The sequence below is a fragment of the Papilio machaon genome, chromosome 10 (assembly GCF_912999745.1).
Source record: "Papilio machaon chromosome 10, ilPapMach1.1, whole genome shotgun sequence".
NCBI classification, from domain to species: Eukaryota; Metazoa; Arthropoda; class Insecta; order Lepidoptera; family Papilionidae; genus Papilio; species Papilio machaon.
In genome coordinates, this window is record NC_059995.1 from 1448166 (window position 1) to 1470562 (window position 22397).

The 22397-nt window shown below is 33.4% G+C and overlaps 3 protein-coding genes across 3 annotated transcripts in view; 1 reads left to right on the forward strand and 2 right to left on the reverse strand.

Annotated features, from left to right (window-relative positions):
* Positions 1-139: 139 nt before the first annotated feature.
* On the reverse strand, positions 140-11615 carry LOC106713348 (sulfide:quinone oxidoreductase, mitochondrial). The gene is made up of 14 exons (XM_045679652.1): positions 11319-11615; positions 11122-11227; positions 9660-9884; positions 9076-9276; positions 7326-7520; positions 6562-6763; positions 5602-5763; positions 2999-3108; positions 2518-2742; positions 2131-2331; positions 1771-1953; positions 1094-1295; positions 794-966; positions 140-279 (listed from the first exon to the last, which is right to left on the reverse strand). Exons 1-14 carry the CDS (start codon positions 11411-11413, stop codon positions 148-150), a joined length of 2412 nt encoding a protein of 803 aa, XP_045535608.1. The 5' UTR covers positions 11414-11615; the 3' UTR covers positions 140-147.
* Positions 11616-11889: 274 nt separating this feature from the next.
* On the forward strand, positions 11890-18791 carry LOC106713347 (histone H2A deubiquitinase MYSM1). The gene is made up of 10 exons (XM_014506147.2): positions 11890-11966; positions 12220-12318; positions 12430-12544; positions 12633-13298; positions 13440-13658; positions 13785-13925; positions 14080-14302; positions 14929-15163; positions 15693-15912; positions 18638-18791. The coding sequence occupies exons 1-10, from the start codon at positions 11890-11892 to the stop codon at positions 18737-18739; spliced, it is 2097 nt and encodes a 698-aa protein (XP_014361633.2). The 3' UTR covers positions 18740-18791.
* Positions 18792-21782: 2991 nt separating this feature from the next.
* Positions 21783-22397, reverse strand: part of LOC106713369 (axin) — a 65065-nt gene continuing 64450 nt past the window's right edge. The window contains exon 18 of the mRNA XM_045679542.1: positions 21783-22373. Coding sequence (XP_045535498.1) covers positions 22247-22373 — 127 coding nt within the window. The 3' untranslated portion in view covers positions 21783-22246. The remainder of the gene's footprint in view (positions 22374-22397) is intronic.

A 22397-nucleotide genomic window follows, 5' to 3' on the forward strand; every position in this document is an offset into this window, starting at 1 on the left:
CGTTAAAATTTCATGTACAAACATGTAAATAAGAGTAAATTAATAAATTTCATACCAAAATAATATAAACGCATTATCTCGTAAGTTATTGTAGAAAATGTTTTTTTTTTATAATTGAATAAAAACAGATTAATCTGACATTTTTGTTTATTTTCTTAAAGGGTTGATTATTTTGCGCAACGTTAAAGGTCCATTCCACTTTCCTTTTATTAATTTGTTCCAATACAAATATGGTAGGTATGTCTTAGTTAAAAAACCGATAAGTTTGTGTTCATTGCTCTGAAAGAAAATTGCCGTAACAACAAAGAAGTCAAAATAATTCCTTATACTTTGTTCCAGTTGAAAGCTGAAGTTGTGTAAAGACCACAAATTTTACCCTAAAACTCGTAAAATTAAAAATATATCAATGAAAATACTTTGCAACATTAGCTATTCACAGAGACGGTTTTAGTATTTCCATTTTTTTTTTGTGTCAGAGGAAATCTTACAAAGAAAGGGTAAATATACCCCTGCGATAGCCCCTAGTAAGGGGCTATCGCAGGGGCTTTATATCCGACTGTGGCGACCCTGGCGCCCCCTTATAGCCGGCGCTCTCGCCGGTCCCCCAATTAGGCCTACCTTATCACCGCTACTGTCTGTCCATATTAATTATGTAGTGTAATCTGTTTCAAAATTTCTACATACTTGCTAAATTTCTGATAGTGCAATGGCCGTCATCTATGAAATGTGACGTTTGTGTGTTTACAAGATTTAAGACTTCATTTGGAACAGAATTTAAACAATTTTTACTAACTTGATCAAATGGGAACGTCTCGCAAGGTTTCTTGTCATAAACAGATTCGGCGAGTATGCCCCTAACGTATGACGTCATCACGGGACAAGCGCCGTACCCTTCGTATTTAACAACAGGAGGCTTACCCTCCATCGTTTTTAACAAATTACGTGCCACTACGTAACTTTGACGTGCTAAAAAAATTAAGACAAATTGATTATATCAAATAATTATACAGGTGAGTTGCCAAAGGTTTTTTACTTTTTGACCTAAACGTTTTTTTTTAGTTTGTCTGCAAAAGTTGACTCAATACAAACTTACCAACAGCGGCTGCAGTTTTACTATTTGTCGTATTGATACAGTCTCCTACACCGTAAATATTGGGGTACAACTTGTGCTGCAGGGTGTACTTGTCGACGTTTAGATAGCCCTCGTCAGCGATCAGCTGTGGGCTCGCAGTCAGACAGTTGGGTGGAGACATGGGAGGGGTCACGTGTAAGAAATTGTATGGCAACGTTATGCACTGCAAGTTATTTTATTATAAAGTTTTTTTCATATAGAAATATCAATAGCTAGGTTAAGAGTAAGGACAAACGATAACATTACGTGGGTTCGAATACCAATTCTACTCGGACCCACATCTATGGGCGTGAATCACATCCTAGTATGTACAACCAAGTACACAAGCGCTTGATTGGAATTACAAGATAAAGTAGAGGTCAATTTAAATAATCTGCTAATATCTAAACAATAAAAATGTATGAAAAAGTACAATTCACACTAAACTCGAAAATTACTATTTGGAAGGTAGGCAACGCATCTGCAATTGCTGATGTCTATGGGCGGCGGTCGCTTCGCTATTTCGGCGAATTCAGGTGGCCGTTCGCTCGTTTGCCACCTTATGATATAAAAAAAAATGATGGAATTAAAACTAGCTCTTGCTAAGTGCACATTGAAGTGTAACATTGAAAAAATGTTAGCAATTAAATGAACAATACCTGTCCATTATCAGTGATGAAAGTAGCGCCTGTTTTGTTAAGCTCCATTAAATCTAAGCTCCGATTGACAGCTATATTCTTGTCGGCTGTTATTTTGTTGAGCGCCGCAGAGTACTTCTGTACCCCGAACAGTACGTTACTGCCCGTCACAAATGTTATGTTTGTTCTCTCTTCTAGTTTTTGCTGTGAAAACTAAATGAATTACATATCCCAAGAAAATACCGGTACCTTCATGCTCTTTTTGTAAAATATTATTTTAAGACAATATGTTATGAAATCAAGATTTTATGAAGAGATTTACATACGTTACTTAAATGCATATATATACAGACATGAGTATAGATTAAAAAAATCCCTTACCCGTCTCCAATAATCATCAGAGAGGAACATAATCTTGAGCGCGGCCCCTGAGCACTTGCCGACCTGTCTTGGGAAGGTGAAGAGCGCGTGGCCGCCGCCGAAGCTACGCACGCAGCGCCACGTCTTCTCGCAGTACTGTGCACTATACGTCGAATTGACACAACTTTCGGGATCATCCAATGCCTTCACTAGACCTGGAATCTGAAACAAATACAGTAAGACTCCATTTCCACTAAACGATTAGACGCGCGATTTTGGCAGAAGACGACTACTATTATGGCAGTCGCTACTGCAAACAAAAAAAAAACAATATCTACTAAATATTGTTAAGGATTTAGTTTAATTTTATCGTTATGACGTATAAGCTTTTAATATAAAAAAATAGACCTTATCGTAGTCATTTTTTAGTCCGACCGCTAGCACCATAAATTCGTAATGAACCTTCTTGCCCCACCGCGTGTGTACCACGTTAAGGCTAGGATCGAATCCTTCTGCGTGATCTTTGAGCCATATCACATCCTCTGGTAATAACGTCTGCACAGGTCTATGACTATCTGAATACGGCTTTATACCAGCTCCGACAAGCGAAAACATTGGCTGGTAGAAATGAACCTGGGAAATTGAATTCATTATACTCGTACTGGTAACATTAATTTGTACAATAGTTATGTTTCAAAAAACCGTCAAAATGTGTCGCACCATTGTGACGTCATAGATATCAAATTGAAAAACAAATAATTTTTTATTATTATTATTTATTTTTAAAGTTCAAAAAATAATAATCACGATTTTTTTTCAAAATCTGTACTTTTCTTCTTATACGTGGCACTATTTGAAACGCATTAAAAGTAATTAAATATTACTTTACCTCAGATGGCTCTAAAACGATGATATCTTTGCCTCTCAATAGTCGTGCTAGTCTCCACGCTATACTGCAGCCGCCGGCACCGCCTCCAACTATTACAACTTTGCATCTACATATTAAACAAAACCAACACAACAGATGAAACGCGTTAAGAAAAAACATATTTAAATAATTAATTTCTTTGGTAATTTAATAAAATTATTAACAAACATATTTAAATTGATGCATTATTAGTGCTTATTTCAACTAACTTTAGTCGTATCCTGCTGTCATTTTGTATAGCGGGCTGTAGTGCTAGTGGAAATAAGACATGATTCCATATAAAAAATAGAAATACGATCTTACTTGTATTTGTGATTGCTCATTGCTATACCGTAGTACTGTCTACATGAAGACCATAAAATATTTTTTCGTTTTCTTAATAAAATGGCCATCTATTTTGTTTTATTATATTAAATCATATTTTCTTAGAATTGTGGAATTATTTACATTTTGATTTGATAGTTGTTTTTTGAATGAAATTTAACCAACTAGATTACATTTTAATAATACATACTTTGTAAATAGATATAAAACCTATAGACGGTGTGTTTCACACAAGTTTGACGTCGGTTTGCGAAATGTCAATTTGTATTAATTAATACCACATACCGTAGGTTTCTGAGATCAACATCTCTGTATAAAATTGTCATCCCTGTCATTATCTCTACCAAAATATAGATAACAATATGTTTTAAACTGTGATTTTAGTGTCAGAAACCCACGATGAGATTTACCCCGAGAATAGAATGCCTCCGAAGGCTATTTTTCATATCAGTTGTGCTTTTTTTTAATTTTATGACCTGGTAACTTAGACCTTTAGGTTATATCTTGTTTGGAAAGTGTTCATTACTTTGAAGTTCTCACTTGTACTACGTTTAGGTATCCATAGATTTTATATCTATGACTGTTTAACTTTTAAATTCAGATTATAAAAGTGTCAATTCCAAAACCATAGACAAGAATTCTATTTGTTAAAAAAACGTACGAAATAAAACAACAATTTACAATAAAACATGAGTATATTTTATTAATGAGTCCCGATTGTGTAATTTACAAAAATATATCAACATTAATTACATTTTTACAACAATCGAAATAAGAACGCGCTTCGCAGCTTAAAATAAATTATTAAAAGTATGTCAACATAAATTATAAATATATTTATGTGTTCTTATAAATAACTTCATTATATATTTCATTATAACATTATATACAGTACAGTTTATTTAAAATTACATACAACAATTGTACCAAAAGTAAACATAAGAGTTACATGTTAATTTATTAAATAACAACGAAATACTAAAACCTTTTACAGATAATTAACAAAAACTGTCATAATTAATTACGATAAAAAGAACAAATAGAACAGAACCGATTCGATTGAAACTCTAGATTGATATGTATTTTAAAATTGACCATATGCTTATATATTTTGACATAGTTTATTTTTAAGTATTTAAATAATATTTTTAAAGTTATTTGACATGATTTATTTCACAGAAGACAGATAAAAAAAACTGAGTAAGAAATTGAAAAATATATCCTTTTATATGCCAGTATATATCGTTACGTAATTACTTGTACAATAATTTTTGTCTAGATAATTTAAAAAAAAATCTCTAACAATTTTTTTTGTTATTTACTTTGTTATACAGTATATAACAAATTATATACTTTGTTATATACTGTATAACTGTGTGTCAAAAAACATGATAACGAATTTTTCAAAAAAAAAAATACGACATTTTTACGAAAAGTTTGGGGGGAAAAAATGTGTGCGAATCTTTGACTATATGAGTTAGATTTTACACTGTAATTACTTACAATATATATATTATGTTATATATATTTATTTATTTCACTTAGCGAATGGATTGATGATTTTCCTCACAAACTCTGGTCCATTGTAATAACCTTTTAGCATAAAATGCCAATAAAGGAAGGGGAAAAGATCTCTTTTCATATAATATGCTAAAATACTCTCCCGTGCCTGTTGAAAAAAAAACATTGCTCATACATCTCTTTATATCATAGTATATCTTACTAATATTATAAATGCGAAAGTTTAGATGGATGGATGTTTGTTAGAAGTTATCTCCAGAACGGTTCAACGTATCTTGATGTAATTTGGCACAGATATAGAACATAGTTTGGAAGAAGACGTAGGCTACCTATTTCGTTTTTTTGTCTTAATTCCGCGCGAACGAAGTCGCAAGCCACAGCTAGTTAAATCATAAATCTGACTAATGACTGAATTTCGGTCTTGCTGTTACTTGTAGCGCTAGTGGAAAAGGGTTCTTAAGATTGTTTCATACGGTCAGAAGATGAGATTATAAAAGGGTAATACTTTTCACCCTCTTTTTTACTACACAGACGAAGTCGCGGGCTAAATCTAGTGTTATATAGTTGTGTGAACATTTTTTTTATATAATAATTAGGAATTTACGAATTTTAACACAAATTGTATTAGTCAATGGTCAAGTTTCAGTCGTCATATCTAAATTGACTACCTTCTTATCTTACCTTTAATATATTTTTTTCTCTATTTACCTGATTGATGGGTAATGTTTCTCTTGGTACACCGTCGTATAGGAACTCTGCGATGATGCAGGTGTGGTAGGAGGTGACGAGGGGGCAGGCGCCGTACCCGTTGTACTGCTCCGTGGGCTGGTCCCTCTTCATTGTCTGCAGCAGATTGTGTTCTAACACGTAGCTTTGTTTTGCTGAAAATATTAACACGTACACTGTCAAATACAATTTTTATGTATTCAACTAGCTGTCGCCCACGACTCCGTCCGCACGGAATTAAAAAATATGTAATAAGTAACCTATGTGTTCTTCTAGACTATGATTTACATCTATGCAGAATTTTATCAAGATCCGTTGAGCCGTTCTGGAGATACCTTCAAACAAACATCCATCCATCCATCCAAACATTCGCATTTATAATATTAGTAAGATGTGTACTGATTGGGTGAGAAAGTGTTAAAATCTTTTACTCAACGACAAACAGAAAATAAAGATGATTTAATGTGAAGTATTCTTGTATTTTCTATCTGTAATAATATTATAAAGAGAAAAGATTTGATTGTTCGTTTGTTTGTTTGCATTGAATAAGCTACGAAAATAATGAACAGATTTGAAAAATTCTTTCACTTATTAGAAACTGCACTAGATTTTTCCCGCGACTCCTTCCGCTCGGAAATAAAAAAATATATGTCTTCTTCCATGTGTTCTTTCAAACTATGCTCTACATCTATGCCAAATTTCATTATGATTCGTTCAGCTGTTCCAGGGATACTTATAACAAACACTCATACATCCATCCATACATTTGCATTTATAATATTAGTAAAATTTATATTTAATTCTACGCGGATAAAGTCGCGGGCAACTGCTTTATATAATAAAAAGGCTTCAAAAAAGGGGAGGTTTAGGTTTAGTCGTAGTCACCTCAAGTGGGAAGAAGAGAGGGGGGCACTGTGGCGCCCCCAGATACTTTTAAATTGTTGCATACATACCGATAGCTGCGGCAGTCTTGCTGTTAGGCGTGTTAGTGCAATCTCCGATGCCGTACATATTCGGATACTTTTCGTGCTGCAGCGTGTACTTGTCAACAGTGAGGAAGCCCGCCGAGTCCACTATACCAGGACTGTTGCTCAGAAAGTCCGGCGTGCGCATTGGGGGCGCCACGTGCAACATGTCGTATGGCATTGTTAACTCCTACTTAGGAAAAGTACACTAATAAAAAAACAGACAAAACCGAATAATATAACTTAGCCGAATTTCCAATCAATGTTCTGATATACTATAATCAAATGATGGTTCTTTATTTCGTTAAGATCCAACGTAATTAAGTGAAAAGAAGAAAAACAAATTCTAATCATGGCGGCCATTATACATTTTATAGTTTTTTTTGTAAATTATGAGAAAAACTGAAGTGATATTTTGAAATAAGGGTAGCAAATTTTATTTAGTTTCGTGTAAAATTGCATCCCCACTGAGGGGTTCGGAGTCTACCCTAAGTCAGGGGTGACACATATCTTTGAATTTTTTCGCAGGTTGCTTCACGATGTTTTCCTTCAACGTAAGAACGTCGGATAAATGTACATATATAAAGCGTAAATCGAAAAACACATTGGTACATGGCGGGATTCGAACCCAGGACCTTCAAATTGCAAGTCAAATGCTTAACCCCTGAGCCACCGACGCTCTGTATATATTATCACAGTTTTGAATTGGAACAAGATGTACTTAATTTACTTCTCCACCAGTCACATCGTACCTTAGTAGTATCCTCAGTGCAGTAGAAGACCGCCTCTCTCTTGGTGTGGTCGAGCTGCTTCAGTACAGTCTTGTAGTTGACCTGAATGTTCTTCCTCTCCACAACCTTAAGAAGAACATCTGCGTACTTCTTGACACCAAATATCACCGGCAGGCACGTGTTGTATACTATGTTAGCTTTTGAACGGACATTCACCTAGAAAAGATTACGAAGTTTTGCTGTCAATCAGAATCGTTTAATGACCACTAAGGCAGAAACATAGTGTAGATTTATTATACTAAATCCACACTAAGGTGTGTCTTAAAGACCATTAAACGATGATTATTTACGTAGTAAATGTCTCTTGCGTCTTCGTCCCCCTGTGCTCAACAGGAAAAAAGCCAGATAGGGATTTATAAGAAGATAGTTTTTTTTTTAATTTTCTTATTTTGTTTTCATAAGAAGACACACCAATAATTTTTATAAAGGTATTTGTGCATAACCTATTCTCAATTTAGAAATTGTTATCTGAATTGGCTGGAGTAGTATATTAATCCATCCATCCATTCATCCTCGTAACGCCCACTGCTAGGCATAGGCCTCCCCCAAAGATCGTCACAATGATCAGTCCTGTGCAACCCGCACCCAGGATACTCCCGCAACCTTGACCAGATCATCGGTCCATCTTGCGGGAGGCCTGCCCACACTGCGTCGACCTGTGCGTGGCCGCCATTTCAGTATATTAATGTTACGTAATAAATATTTGAGAATAAACTGGTCATGTTTTATAAAGTGATATGTTTTCAAAGATCTTTAAATATAAACCAACTGAAAGTGTGACTTGAAGAAGCATTACGTATTTGTTATAACATTTTATTTAACTAACAGAAGCCAATGTTTATTAAATACGATATGTTTTTAAAATACCCACACAGGACAGATGTTTCATAAAATATTGATTACATGCCTTTTATATTATGTTTTCAATTATAACAAACTAGCTTTCGACCGCGACTCCGTCCACGCGGGATTAAAAAACGCCATTAGTTGGTAATGTGTTCTTCCAGATTATATTCAACATCTATGCTAAATTTCAGCGAAATTCATGCGGCAGTTCAGGAGATACTTTGTAATAAACCATCCATCCATCCAAACATTCGTATTTATAATATTAGTAAGATATAAATATGTATATGTATTAAGTATGAGAGTGGAGGGGTACACAGGTAGAGGTAGGCCTAGGAAGAGATGGATGGATTGCGTGAAAGGTGACATGATCAAGAAGGGGGTGACAATGGAGATGAGGGAAGACAGATTGATTTGGAGGACGGAAACCTGGTGCACCGACCCTACGTAGGTGGGACAAGGTCAAGGAGATGATGATATAAATATGTATATAAATGTATCTTATGTATAAGTTCTGACAATAATATAGGTAGGTTGAACAGAGATGGTAACTTGCGTATGCGTAACTTTCAACATATTGTGTTAACTTGTTATATTAACCTGAACGTGCAAAAACACTACATTTATGCAATTATAGTTGCACTCTAGAAAATTATAATTATAAATAAGAATAAACTACATTGGATTTCTTTTTGTTGTATTTTTTTTCATTTTTTTCTAACACAGGACCTAAATTTAAAAACACGTCAAAACTAGTTTATTATTACGTCATCACTTTTTAGTTCAATTTTTTTTTGTTCAATAACATTAAAGAAAATCCATAAAAAATCAAGAGTTATAAAATAATATTTTACATAAGATTTACCTTATTGAAATATGAATCAGCAAGGTAGGCAATCTTCTGCGGCGCACCGGGGCATTTGATAGGTGAGTTGGGGTAAGTGAAGATGGCGTTACCGCCCTTGAACCTCTGCATATCGCGCCATGTCTTCTCACAGTACGCCGCGTCGAATATAGTCGACACACCACTGTTCTCATCCTGCAGAGCCTCCCTTAGACCAGGCACCTATAACAGTGTGAGCTTTCAAATTAGAAGTTACACATTGCAGCAATCAAGAGTTAAATGGTCTCCCATTATGAAGATTTAGTAATAGAAATCTACCTTAATGACTAACAACACACAGGATAGAAATTTTTAAATATACCGAGGGTAACAGTAAAGTTTAGATGTTTATTTGAAGGTATTTCCGAAACGGCTCACCCGATCTCAATTTGGAACAAATGTAGATCATAGTCTGGAAGAACACATAGGCTACATAATTTTTTTTTAATTCCGCACAGACGGAGTCGCGTACAAAAGCTAGTCTTTAATAAAAGATTGAACCAATTAATTAAAGATTTTATATACATTACATAGTTTTTACCAAATAATAGTTAATAGCATCTTACCTTGCTATAGTCATTGTTCAAGCCGACCGCGATAACAATGTACTCGTAGTTGATGACGTCACCGTTCACTGTGGTGACGTGACAGTTATCAGCATCAATACTCTGCGCGGAATCCCGAATCCATTTGGCGGCGGCCGGTAGCACGCTCTTTTCAGACCTACACGTAGCCGACACTGGCTTCACACCAGCACCCACCAGCGTGAACAATGGTTGATAGTAGTGTTTCTAGAAGAAACGAAACAGTTTAATTTTCTATCAAAATGTTTACAGTTGAAGACGTTTATTTCCTACCCATTGGTTATTTGATGCTCACAATACAATAAAGTTGATAACTTGTCATAGCAAACATAGATATTAAGTTGTATGCCTTACAGTGGTTTTCTGAGACCAAAATCTCTATTTAAAACAATTTTTTAATTCTGATTTGTCAAAAATAACAACAGGGATGACAATATGTTTTATATATACATTTTAGCCTCAGAAAGCCATGGTTATTGTGACAGTTTGCCATGCAATATTAGAATTATAAATGGGGATCAAATTTAATTCTTCAACTGTACTTAGTCTGTCAAAAGTGCATATTTCTACTCAATGTCATTTTAACCAACAAATTTCAACAAACAAGACTTTATTTTATTACATTATTTAATAGATTGAATATTTAACAAATGAAAACATATTCAAAAACAATATTCATTCAAAACAAAATTCCTGATATAAAAATACAACTCACAAAATTGCCTAACTTATTAAACCACTTGTAGATTTCTGATAAGAATAACAAAATGTATACACAATTGAATATGTAATCCAATCTTTGTTAAACCAGTTTCTAGTAGCTAGTTTTTTTAAGCAAAAAAAAACAATAAGTACTAAAAACAGAACTTTGCTAACTCATGTTTTTACATACATACACACACATATATATCAACATATGTAATACCAATCCATTCACAAGTGACCTTCATACAAATGACTGGGCAATCAGTCAACAGTTTTATGAACCTCCATCCATCCTTTTGTTTACTTTGCACTTATATTAGCTACACACAATTGCTATAGTATTAACTGTTTTGAACTTTTTTTTTGTATAATTAGAAAAGAGAAATATAGTGGAGTATTATCTTAAATAATTTATTACAAAAATTATTTTAAATATTTTTCATATGAACCTCCACAATCCACTTTTCGCCATTTCGGAAGAGGGAATGTGACGGGTGACAAGCCGCAACGCCGTATTTTTCGTCTCCCGAAATGGCGAAAAGTGGATTGCAGAGGTTCATTTGGCTACACCAAATAGAGGTTTGTAATCTCTACCAACCCCTCTTGGTTACAGGCATGAGTTGTGTGTATTTTTGATATAACTGTGATACATTCAAATTTAATAAGGTTTTAAATTAACTAACCTGATCTTTAATATGGTTTAATTATGATTATCTAGTAAACAAAATTATATACACACCGTACTAGGCTCCAAAACAATGACAGAATCTTTTTTAAGTCTTTTGGCGAATTTAGCAGCTATAGTACAGCCTCCTGATCCTCCTCCGACCACTAGCAGTTTGCATCTAGAATCAAGAAGCAATATACAATCTTAGTAAAATGAAACTAGGAAAAGTAAGTCATATTAAATATCTAAACTGAAAAAAATATACTCACGAATAATTTTTATTCAGAGAAGCTGATAAAGACAAACTTCTAATAGATGTTGAGATTATTTTAGTGTTTTGTAGTCGCAATATGAAATTATTCATCGTTAAAATTTGTTTTCTCACACATGTAAATTGTACATATAAGAAGTACAATTGCCCGGTATCGAAGGATTTCAGATGCTGAATGATTGCGTTACTTTACTTGCGTAACGAAAATGGTGAGTTACCTATGAAGAGCGATAATTTAATATGATAATAATGAATATAACGATGATAAACCACAGATGTTTTGTTGATATTTTTCTGTCAACTGTCATTAACTGTCAATGTCTCTTTGACATTGAAAATCAATCTTAGAAAACATTGCGGCTGAGGAATTTATAACGGAAGTTAAAACGGTAAAAACAAGTGTTAAATTTTATATATTAAATAATCAGTATGGTTTACAAAAGTTGAAAAAAATATTAGTGGTGGATTAAATTAAGATTAATTAGAATTACAATGCCACAACAGATTACAAAACCATAGTGATTATATACTCTGTGATGTCAAACGAAAAGAAAATATAAACATGAAAAATGGCGGATGAAGACGAAATTGACATTCTTGGAGATTTTTCGTTTAATTCTTGTTTGGCCCAAAATAATCAGGGAATGTAAGTAACTTAAATTTGTTTCATACTTTGTGGCACCTAAAAACACTTATTTATAAGTGCAAACTGTAAGATATAATCATTTTTAATATTAGTGTCAAAGCTTTGTTATCGTTTTAAAAATTGAACGCATTAAAGTGATCTTACATAAAATATGTACATGTCCCTACTACTTTCAATGCCTACAATAAACTGTTTAAAATTTCACGTTTCAACCTTATATATAATGAAAAAATTATGAAAACATTTGTTGTAGCCCTTCCTGTTCAGATAGGGAAGACACAGTACATCCTCAATGGCTGCTTGACTCAACTGCTACAAACTGGTATGATAACCAAAATAAAAACAATAATAGGTAAGTTGTAAGTCGATAGCAGTACTGTAAATCCTGCCTTTTAATGTATTACATAAGTTATTAGTCTTTACCTACACAAAGAATATTCCTCAATCATATTTTTCTTTCTAGGTCCAAAGATGGACCTTTGCGTAAGTTGTCAGGAAATAATACAAGAAAGATACAATTTGTAGAATCTGAAACTTCATGGAGTCAAGAAGAAAGAGACATTCTTAAAAAAGAAATGGTATTTATAATATGTTTAGTACATACAATTTTTTTTATTATTTTAAAGTAAATTTTAAATAATTAATATATTTTTTTTGTTTATTTAGGAAAAATATGGTCAAAACAGTCATAAAATAGCACAATCACTGAAAACAAAGACTACAGCTGAAATACAAGCATTGATTGAAGTTGAACATGGAGTTAACCTGGAGACGCAAGCAATAGGAGTATTGAAACATGAGGAATTTGACAATATACCAGTTGTTGTACAAGAAGAAGTTATTTTGGATGATATAATAACTATCCAAGACTCTATAGATATGGTTTCAACAGCACTTCCAACTATACCTGTTACAAAGAAATCACCCAAAAAGAAACATTATGTGAAATCATCAAAAAGCCTACTAAAACCTGATATTCTAGATTTAAAAGAACCAAGTCTAGTTGCTATAAATCCATCAGAAATATTCTATGATGATGATCTAAATGTTGGTTCAACTGAATCTATTGGTACAGAAATTGATGCAGGTGATGCTGTTTTACAAAATTTAGCAAAGCAACATAAAGAAAAGGTAAAAGGTGGAAAGAAAATAGGTAATCATAGAAGGAAAGTTTCTAGGAATTATGATAAATCTAAAAGTAAGGACTTATTGAAGTCACCACAAGGTAGACAAAGGATTGATTCTGGTGTACCTGAGGATGAGAAGAGTCCTAAGATGCAGATTGTCTTAGGTTCGGGACAAGCTTTGCCTGTATCGGAAGGTGAACAAGTTGTAAGTATATATAATTAAAAAAAATTGATTTCCAGGATCTCCAAAACACATTATTTTTGCTTTTTCAAAGAAAGCGAGTGGATGTTATATTTTTGTACATGTGTCTTTATAAGTTTCATATTTTTCCATTATTTTTTTCAGATTAAAATTGAGAAAAAGAAAGATTCTGATCCTGAGAGTGATATAGAGATAGATATTGACAGTGACAAAGAAGAAATAAAAGAACTAAACAGCATCCAACATACAAATAATTCAGCAGAATGTGAAGATAGATTAAGACTAATTAAAAAAGAAACACCAGCAGCTGTACCAATAAGAAAGTTTGAACCAATGCCAAAAAGGAGGAAGAGATTTAATTTGGTAAGAAATAAAATACCAAAATTTTTAAAACTAGGATTTTTAACCTATTAATAAATATTTCTTTCCTCATTCTTTTATATGTTGTAAAGAATTTTGACTAAATACTGGCTTAATATGTTTATATAGGATGGTGGGGGAGGTTGTACAATAATGCACACAGCGGCGGGTGACATGTACGAGGTTGCTCCGGAGCCGCGCCGCGAGCGCCCGCCTCGCAAACCTCCTATACATCTAATGCGTTGTCGCGTTTACAATGATGACAAACCGGTCAGTATAGTAATTTAAATCCCATTAAATAAGCTATTAGTAGAGGAAATGTTTATGGCTTTATTAAATAATATAGTAAGAAGTGACATTTGAAAGGGCTTAAAAAATAATTTAAATTGTTTATATTTTTATTAATATTGAGAAACTATATCAGGCGCCGTGCACTGTGTCGCTAAATGTGTCAGCACTGATCGCGATGGATGCGCACGCGCACACGTCACGCGGAGAAGTGATGGGGCTGCTGGGGGGCGTGGTATGTGCGGCCCCGCCCCCAGCCCCGCCCCCTGCCCCGCCCTCAGCCCCGCCCCGCCTGCTCATCGCCGCCTACAGCCGCGCCGCCGCCGCCAACGCCCGCACACACTGCGACATGGATCCTGGTAAATATTTTACTCGACTTTTATAAAATGATTGCACAAACTCCACTATTTATATTTTTATATGTTAACATCTAATCTGTTTCTTGTACACGCCGCTAGGACTAATTTATTGGAAAGCTCCTATAGTGTGGGTTATACAACTTCTCAATATCATATCTAGAGATATTATTTAGTTGTAGCGAGCTGAAATTCACAGATTGCATACAGATGTTTAGAAGACGATGTGAATATTGATGTTTAGTTACACGTTGATATATTCTTGTACTGTTTATATAATTTTTTTGTTTATCTATGTCATTTTTTTTAATTACTAGTTTTTACCCGCGACTCCGTCCGTGCGGAATAAAAAAAAATGCACACAAGATAAAAAAGTTCCTATGACGGACATAGATCCTAGTTCTAACCTTCCCGTCAATTTTCAACTAAATCAGTTCGACCGATCTTGAGTTATAAATAGTGTAACTAACACAACTTTCTTTTATATATATAGATTGTTATGTGTTATTTATTATGTTATCACGTAAACTATTATATACAGTGAGTATAGTGTCAAATTGGTTATATACTGTAAAGATGATATGCAGTTGTTTTTAAATTTAAAAAAAAATATATTGTTCTGCTATTAGTGTCTCAGTCTATGGCAGCGGAGGAGCTGCGTGGGCGTGGGCTGGAGGTGTGCGGTTGGCATCACTCACATCCCTCCTTCCCCTCCGCGCCCTCAGCACTAGACCTGCGCTCGCAGCGCGCCCTACAGGCGGCACTGGAGCGAGCCTCGCCCCACCCCCACACCCCCCACACACCCTTCCTCGCCCTCATCACCTCGCAGCACTGGCCGCCAGGACGTGACGCCTCACAGTACACGTTAGTACACCAGATAACTGTAAACTTTGAAAATATTTATATTGGTTTGGTACAAAATTACTATGGAGATAGAATGTTAAAAAACGAATTCCATACTTACTCAATAGTTTACCCGAGGAAATAAAACGTGAGCCTACACTTGTTAAATTTAAATATTTGTTAAAAAAAACACTTGTTAAATATTTTTTAACTATTTAATAACTTGTAGTTATGTTTATATAAAGCAAGTAACCTGCAGTCAAACTGTGTAAGCAGTTTTGCGGGACATAGTTTTAATGAAAGTTTATTTTTTATGAATAAATATATTACATACATACATTGAAGAAGTAGATAAAAAGGAAAGAACTAAATTAGTATTGATTTTTTTATTCAACATCATCATCATCAGCTCACTACACATCTCCACCGAGGGGCTCAGAACCTACACTACGTTTTTTTTATTTCAACAAATTCCTATTAACCCCCCCCACCATACTTCTTTTTTTCTTTACCTACTGATTTATTACATATAAATTTCTTTTTCCTTTAGATGTTTCCGTGTAGAAGAAGATGGTGATAGCAAAGAGGAAGACACTCCGGCAGGATATCAGCTGAGTGTGCGCGTGGAGGCGGACGTGTGCGCCGGCGACGTGCCGCGTGTACTGCGCGAGTTACACGCGTTGAGACATGAGCATACACGCGATGATCTCCTCGCTGTGGATCTGACGAGAGATGTTTGCCCTCACGCCGGTCTCACATACTTAGATAAGGTATTAATATAAAATAATCAACAATTCTTATCACAACAATATTATACTTTGATTTATCAAAAAACTAGCTTTTACCCGCGACTCCATCCGCGCGGAATAAAAATAAAAAACGGGGTAAAAATTATCCTATGTCCTTTTCCTGGTTCTAAGCTACCTGCCCACCAATTTTCAGTCAAATCGATTCAGCCGTTCTTGAGTTATAAATAGTGTAACTAACACAACTTTCTTTTATTTATATAAATAAAAACAAAAAAAGCTATCTCAAACAAAATGCGCTCAAAAGTAACTTAAAAAAAAACAATTTCAAACAAAATGCACTCAAAAGTAACGTAAAAAAACAATTTCAAACAAAATGCACTCAAAAGTAACGTAAAAAAACAATTTCAAACAAAATTCACTCAAAAGTAACATAAAAAAACAATTTCAAACAAAGTGCATTCAAAAGTACCATAAAAAACAATCTCAAACAAAATACACTAAAAAGAAACAAAATAATGTCATGAAAACTTCTTTCTTTCTTTCTTCTCTCTTTCAAAAACCCTCTAAACTCTAAAGAAAGTTCTCTTCTTTCTTGTAACATGTCTATATTGTATAATTATTGTTATTTCGCAGTCGGTGTCGGCCGAAGTAAATAGGTGACATTTTATATTTGAGATGTATTAGACATACTTACGTTTATGTCCCTACTTAGGCCGAAACCGACTCCAAAATAACAATAATTATACAATATAGACATGTTACAAGAAAGAAGAGAACTTTCTTTAGAGTTTAGAGGGTTTTTGAAAGAGAGAAGAAAGAAAGAAAGAAGTTTTCATGACATTATTTTGTTTCTTTTTAGTGTATTTTGTTTGAGATTGTTTTTTATGGTACTTTTGAATGCACTTTGTTTGAAATTGTTTTTTTATGTTACTTTTGAGTGAATTTTGTTTGAAATTGTTTTTTTACGTTACTTTTGAGTGCATTTTGTTTGAAATTGTTTTTTTACGTTACTTTTGAGTGCATTTTGTTTGAAATTGTTTTTTTTTAAGTTACTTTTGAGCGCATTTTGTTTGAGATAGCTTTTTTTGTTTTGAAGTCGGCTATTTTTTTTTCTTAAAATGTTTGTTTTATTTCTCAATTTTTAGTGAATTTGAAGTTTAATTACAAATTTCCTTAATACGTATAAGGACATAAATAAGACAAATAAAGAAAAGGACTTTCCTATTTAATATGTGTGTACTTCAATTCAAAAACTAATTTAGAATACACCAGATAACCACTTATCCTTTAAACAATGAAATAATTATCAAAATCGGTATACAAATTGAAAATTAACAAACTAATACATCGTAGCGTGCCTTTAATTTTGTCCAGCCGCGCGCCGCAGTAGCATTTTTCGAATGCGCGTAGTTTTTAATAATTTAATATCTTCCAAACTATTGATCAGAATTACATAGTTTAAAGACTAATGTAATCTGCATTTAATACTCTAGCCATCAAACATATTTATTTGGATAAGGATTCATATCGAATATAATATAATAGCGCCGTAAGCTTACGACGCTGTTTTCGTGTGCAATTTAATCGAAGTTTGTTCATAATAACATGGTTTTTGTGAGACATCCATAGATGATAGATATATGCCACCTGAGACTTTTATTTAGCAAATTTAAGGATCTATAATTACTCGATACATCATTTTAATGTAGGTCATATAGTTTGACCTACGTAAGCCCAGAAAGCAAATTTGTGCTATTCATTGTAACGCGATGTAGCATTTTACGTTTCCGCGTAATTTTATTCTTACGATATCTCCTAAACTATTAGACAGAATGATATAGTTTCAATTGCAAATATAATCTACATTAAATTCTCTTGATAATGAACATATTTATTTACATAAGGGTTAATACTGAACTTGAATAATAGCGTCGGAAATAGGGCATGAATTTAATTAATGTTTCTAAAGAAAAAAATGGTTATTGTGAGAAAACTATAAAAGATAGATATATGCTATCGCGGACTTTTATTTAGCACATTTAAAGAGCTACAATTCGCCATACATCATTTTTATGTAGGTCCTATAGTTTAGCCTACGTAAGCGCTGAAAGCAAAAATGTCCCTAATTTCCGCAACAAATTTTGAAGCTATATTCAAAATCTACTAGTCTTCTAGTTATTTAAAAAAAAAAACAAAAAAATGGGACCCACCTGCAAGCACTTCCTTTCGATTAAAATAATTTTCATCAAAATCGGACCACCAGGGGCCGAGTTTCGCGGTAACACACATAAAAAAAAAAAAAAAAAAAAAAATACAGTCGAATTGATAACCTCCTTCTTTTTGAAGTCGGCTAAAAATATATTGTTATAAAATCAATTAAAAAGAGGAAGAGGCCTAATTTTTAGTCTTCTTCTCCTTCACAATCTTTTCTTATTAGAAAAGGATGGAAAGTGGATTTGGCGGAAGAGGGGACGCATAGGAAGGGAAAATATCCTCTTTCTGTGCGTCCCATTCTCCGTTGATTAAAAGTCGGGAACGGTCGCCTCGCTATTTCGATGAATTCAGGTGACCGTTTGTTCGTTTGCCTTTTTTTTTATATAAAAAAAAATAAAATTTCCTCTGATGAAAGAAGACTTCCTTCGAAGTACTAACTATTGGTTTCAACTGAAGAAAGACCCTCTAGAAAAATAGTCGTCAAAGTTGAATTTGTGACTTTGGTGAAAGTTTGTAATATTCGTTGTTGCAGTTAATATCGAGTGTGTCACGACATCTTCGCTCTGCGGGCTACAGCGACGATGACGCGGTGACGACGCGGTTGTTGCGCGGCATACGCGAGGTCTTCAGATGACTTGATGACTTGGAGTTGTAAATTATTATCTGTGATCATATTTATAAGTACGTTTTTTTTTGTAAATAGCTAAAAATTTCTTTTTGCAATATTAAAATACTATACTCCTTTCTTTTTGATTCAAGTATAAGATTTATTTATAACAAATTAATGCACAATAAAGTGTGCCTTATGTTTTTTATTTTGTATTTTAACAGTATTTATAAGCTTTAAAATAAATAATTATTACCAAAGACATTTTGTTATTTAATTCAACACTATACCAGTATTTAGTGATGAAATCTATATCTATATATATAAAAGAAAGTCATGTTAGTTACACTATTTATAACTCAAGATCGGTCGAACTGATTTAGCTGAAAATTGATGGGGAGGTAGCTTAGAACTAGGAGACGGACATAGGAACTTTTTTATCTTGTGCATTTTTTTTATTCCGCGCGGACGAAGTCGCGGGTAAAAGCTATTTGATAAATAAAAAAAATCGAATATGGCACAGTTCGTTTATTTTTTTTTCATCAAATGTTACATGTGCTAGATAAAAAAATAATACAGTCCGATTAGTGAAACTCTTTTACAATACGACTGCGAACATATCGAAAGTTGTACGACTTGACAAGATATTTAAAAAAAAAAATTCTTGCTAATTATTTTATTGGAGAGATGTTATTTTGTTGTCAAATTCTATACATATCGTACGACTTTCAATTTGTCAGCTGTCAAATGGTCACATAGCGTCATAAATCACTGAGTTTATTCTAAATATAATTACAAATTGATTTTTTTTTTTATCCAAATTAAATCTAATCTTGTAACTTTAATTTCAAAATAATTTGAACTTTCCGGAACCTTTAACGAGATGATGTACTCGAGACGATACTGAGTACATAAAGTGCCTTAATATATTAAAAACGATATAGTTCATCTATGTACGGAGAAATGTCGACGTGACTGGACAAATGTGCGCGGCGCAGACGCAGCCTGACTTACATTGTAATAGAAATTAATTCAGATTAATTAATACTTCAAATGTTGATTGTAAAAAATATTAAAGATGGAAGAACAGAATAATTCGGTTTGCAATTAAAAATTGAAAACTTGTATCAAGTCGGAGCAAAGACGATTCTGCGCCGCGGCATTACACAATAAATAAAACGAAGAATTAAATAATATGAATATTAAAGATTTCGAATGATGGTAGAAGTTAAAACTATATTTACATTTGAATCGATCTTAAAACTAATTAGAAGCATCAACTATGAAAACTTTTATTAACATTGAAGGCACATGATTACGCACCCTATTCTCAATATTGTGCATTCGTCGGTGCGACTGCCGTGGACCGGACACAAGCTAGTTAACTTACATTACACCAAATAAGTACTATTCATGGACAAGTCGTACTGCGCTTGTTCACAGCGAAACATTTACTCAGGGCTTAGTAGAAATATTCGTGAGAACGTGTATAACTTAATCGACAAAATTTGTATTAAAATTGTACAGCGCCTCTACCGGCCGTAAACTACACTAACAAATCTCATACAAGATATATTTTGTAGATGACGTTACGAATGTTCTTATCGCATATTACTTCTATACCCTTTGAATGTTATTGAACGTATGAATGAACGATTTCGCTGAAATCAAGCGCAGAACGAATTCAGACTAGTCATCGTTCAAGGTTGTTTCGGTCTGATATTACAAACATTTTCAGTTCACGTCTCATTTAATTTTACTACGATTTATGTTAAATTCAACGTTGAATTATAGATGTTAATTCTTCAAATATTTAGTTCGTATTCAACATAACTCGTAGTAAAAAAAAATTAGATGTTCATAGACCGATTTACAATAGAAATTCCAACCTAATTCCTGATACCATAGACCTATTCATCTGCAGAACGGAAATTATATTCACTGTCCACTTAAACACAATTCATTAGACTACATGTAACTTTATTCACAGTTTTATTTGTTGAGATCCCATCATGCATTGGAAGGCTTATTTACATAATTTCGGATCATGAGTCTGCGAGTGATAGATACTAGATTGTAAAAAAAAATATATATCGTATATTCATTTTCAAATATTATTTTACGACATTTTTCGACTTATCGTAAACGATAATTATTAAAAATGTGACAATAAATGAAAGGACACGAGGATTTTTTTTTTAATTTAAAAGAAACCACAAATGAAGTGAGTTCTAGGATTATATAATTGAAAAGATATTATTAATAATTTTGCGAAAATAAATTGTACATAATATAATTCCGATCTCACTTCACAAGCGTATTTCCCACAAAATGTAAAAAATAAAAGAAAACAGTGATTTAAAAATATTAATAAAAAAAGATTACAGCATCTATCACTCTGGGACTTTAATTTCATTTAAAAAAAAAAACATAAACTTCGATATCTAAATTCGCACTCAACGAATACAATAATTTGATTCGAACGAAAACATTTTGTTAACACCTAAATTTAAAAATGAAATATACAAACTAAGCAGTCATTCATATAACACTAGGTATTTAGAAGAAAATTGCGTACGGTTTGAAAAAAAAAATACAATATCGTACAGTACAGTAGTAAGCGTACTCAATTAGCTCCGAAATAAAAAAAAAAAACGTAAAAAAAAAGTGTAAAACTGACGTCGAGGAACAGATTTTATATTACAACATTCCGTCATTTATAACGATTATGATTAATGCTATCGTAATTATTTTTTTTTTCAATAAATAATTTACAAAACGTCTAGTGTTGCCCTGTCTGTTGCTAACATTTGTTAATCAACACTTTTCATCGCTGCCAACACTATTTTAAATCATTAGATTTATAATATCGCTCAATCAGATGAGCAAGTCAATACTGAGTAAATATTTTATCATTTTAAATATTAAAAAAAAATATTTTATAAAATGTATTGTACATCGAACATTCGATTTGTCATTTATCTAATAAATACAACTACGGAATTCCGTAAAATAAATCTACAAATAATAATATAATCAAATGAAGAATTCTTCATTTAAAAAACGCTGCTTTAACAATAAAAAAATTTAGAAACTGGCAAGACTCAAAACACAGAGTAAAAATATAAACAATCCTATTTCCGTACAAATTTTAAATCACTGGAATTAGTAACATGCAAAATTTTAGTAAATTCTTTCTAAACTTTCCTTTCTAGTGAACATCAAACAGGCGCACTCTAGCGGACAGACAGGGCGACGCACTGCATGCGAATACCGCACATAATTCACTGAATTTCTTCTCACACAGAAGTGATTTTTGCTTGCACAAAGAATGACACATTTGACACTCTTTCTATAAATTGTCTTATAAGCGTTATAACGGTAGCTTAAAGGAAATTCGTCCTAATTTATACATTTATATATAGTTATCGGCAACAAGGACGTTTGTACAATGACTGGGGCGTGGCTGTGGGCGTGGCTGTGGGCGTGGCTGTGGGCGTGGTTGTGGGCGGGGCGAGCGGGAGGGGGCGGGGCTCACTCGATGTTCTTGACGCGCGCCATCACCTTGCCCTCGTACATGGGCAGGGTGTCGGCATCGTTGCTCACCTCCTCCTGGATCACAGTGTTATCCAGATCCGCGCACTCCGTTTTGAAGAAATATCTAGGACAAAAATATATGTTAGTT

Coding starts and splice junctions, on each gene's coding strand:
- LOC106713348 (XM_045679652.1), bottom strand. CDS start 11,413: ATGAATAATTTCATATTGCGACTACAAAACACTAAAATAATCTCAACA. Junction 11,228..11,318: donor TCTCTGAATAAAAATTATTC/GTGAGTATATTT, acceptor TCTTGATTCTAG/ATGCAAACTGCTAGTGGTCG. Junction 2,743..2,998: donor TCGTTTTAGAGCCATCTGAG/GTAAAGTAATAT, acceptor TCAATTTCCCAG/GTTCATTTCTACCAGCCAAT.
- LOC106713347 (XM_014506147.2), top strand. CDS start 11,890: ATGGCGGATGAAGACGAAATTGACATTCTTGGAGATTTTTCGTTTAAT. Junction 13,299..13,439: donor TATCGGAAGGTGAACAAGTT/GTAAGTATATAT, acceptor TATTTTTTTCAG/ATTAAAATTGAGAAAAAGAA. Junction 13,659..13,784: donor GGAGGAAGAGATTTAATTTG/GTAAGAAATAAA, acceptor ATGTTTATATAG/GATGGTGGGGGAGGTTGTAC.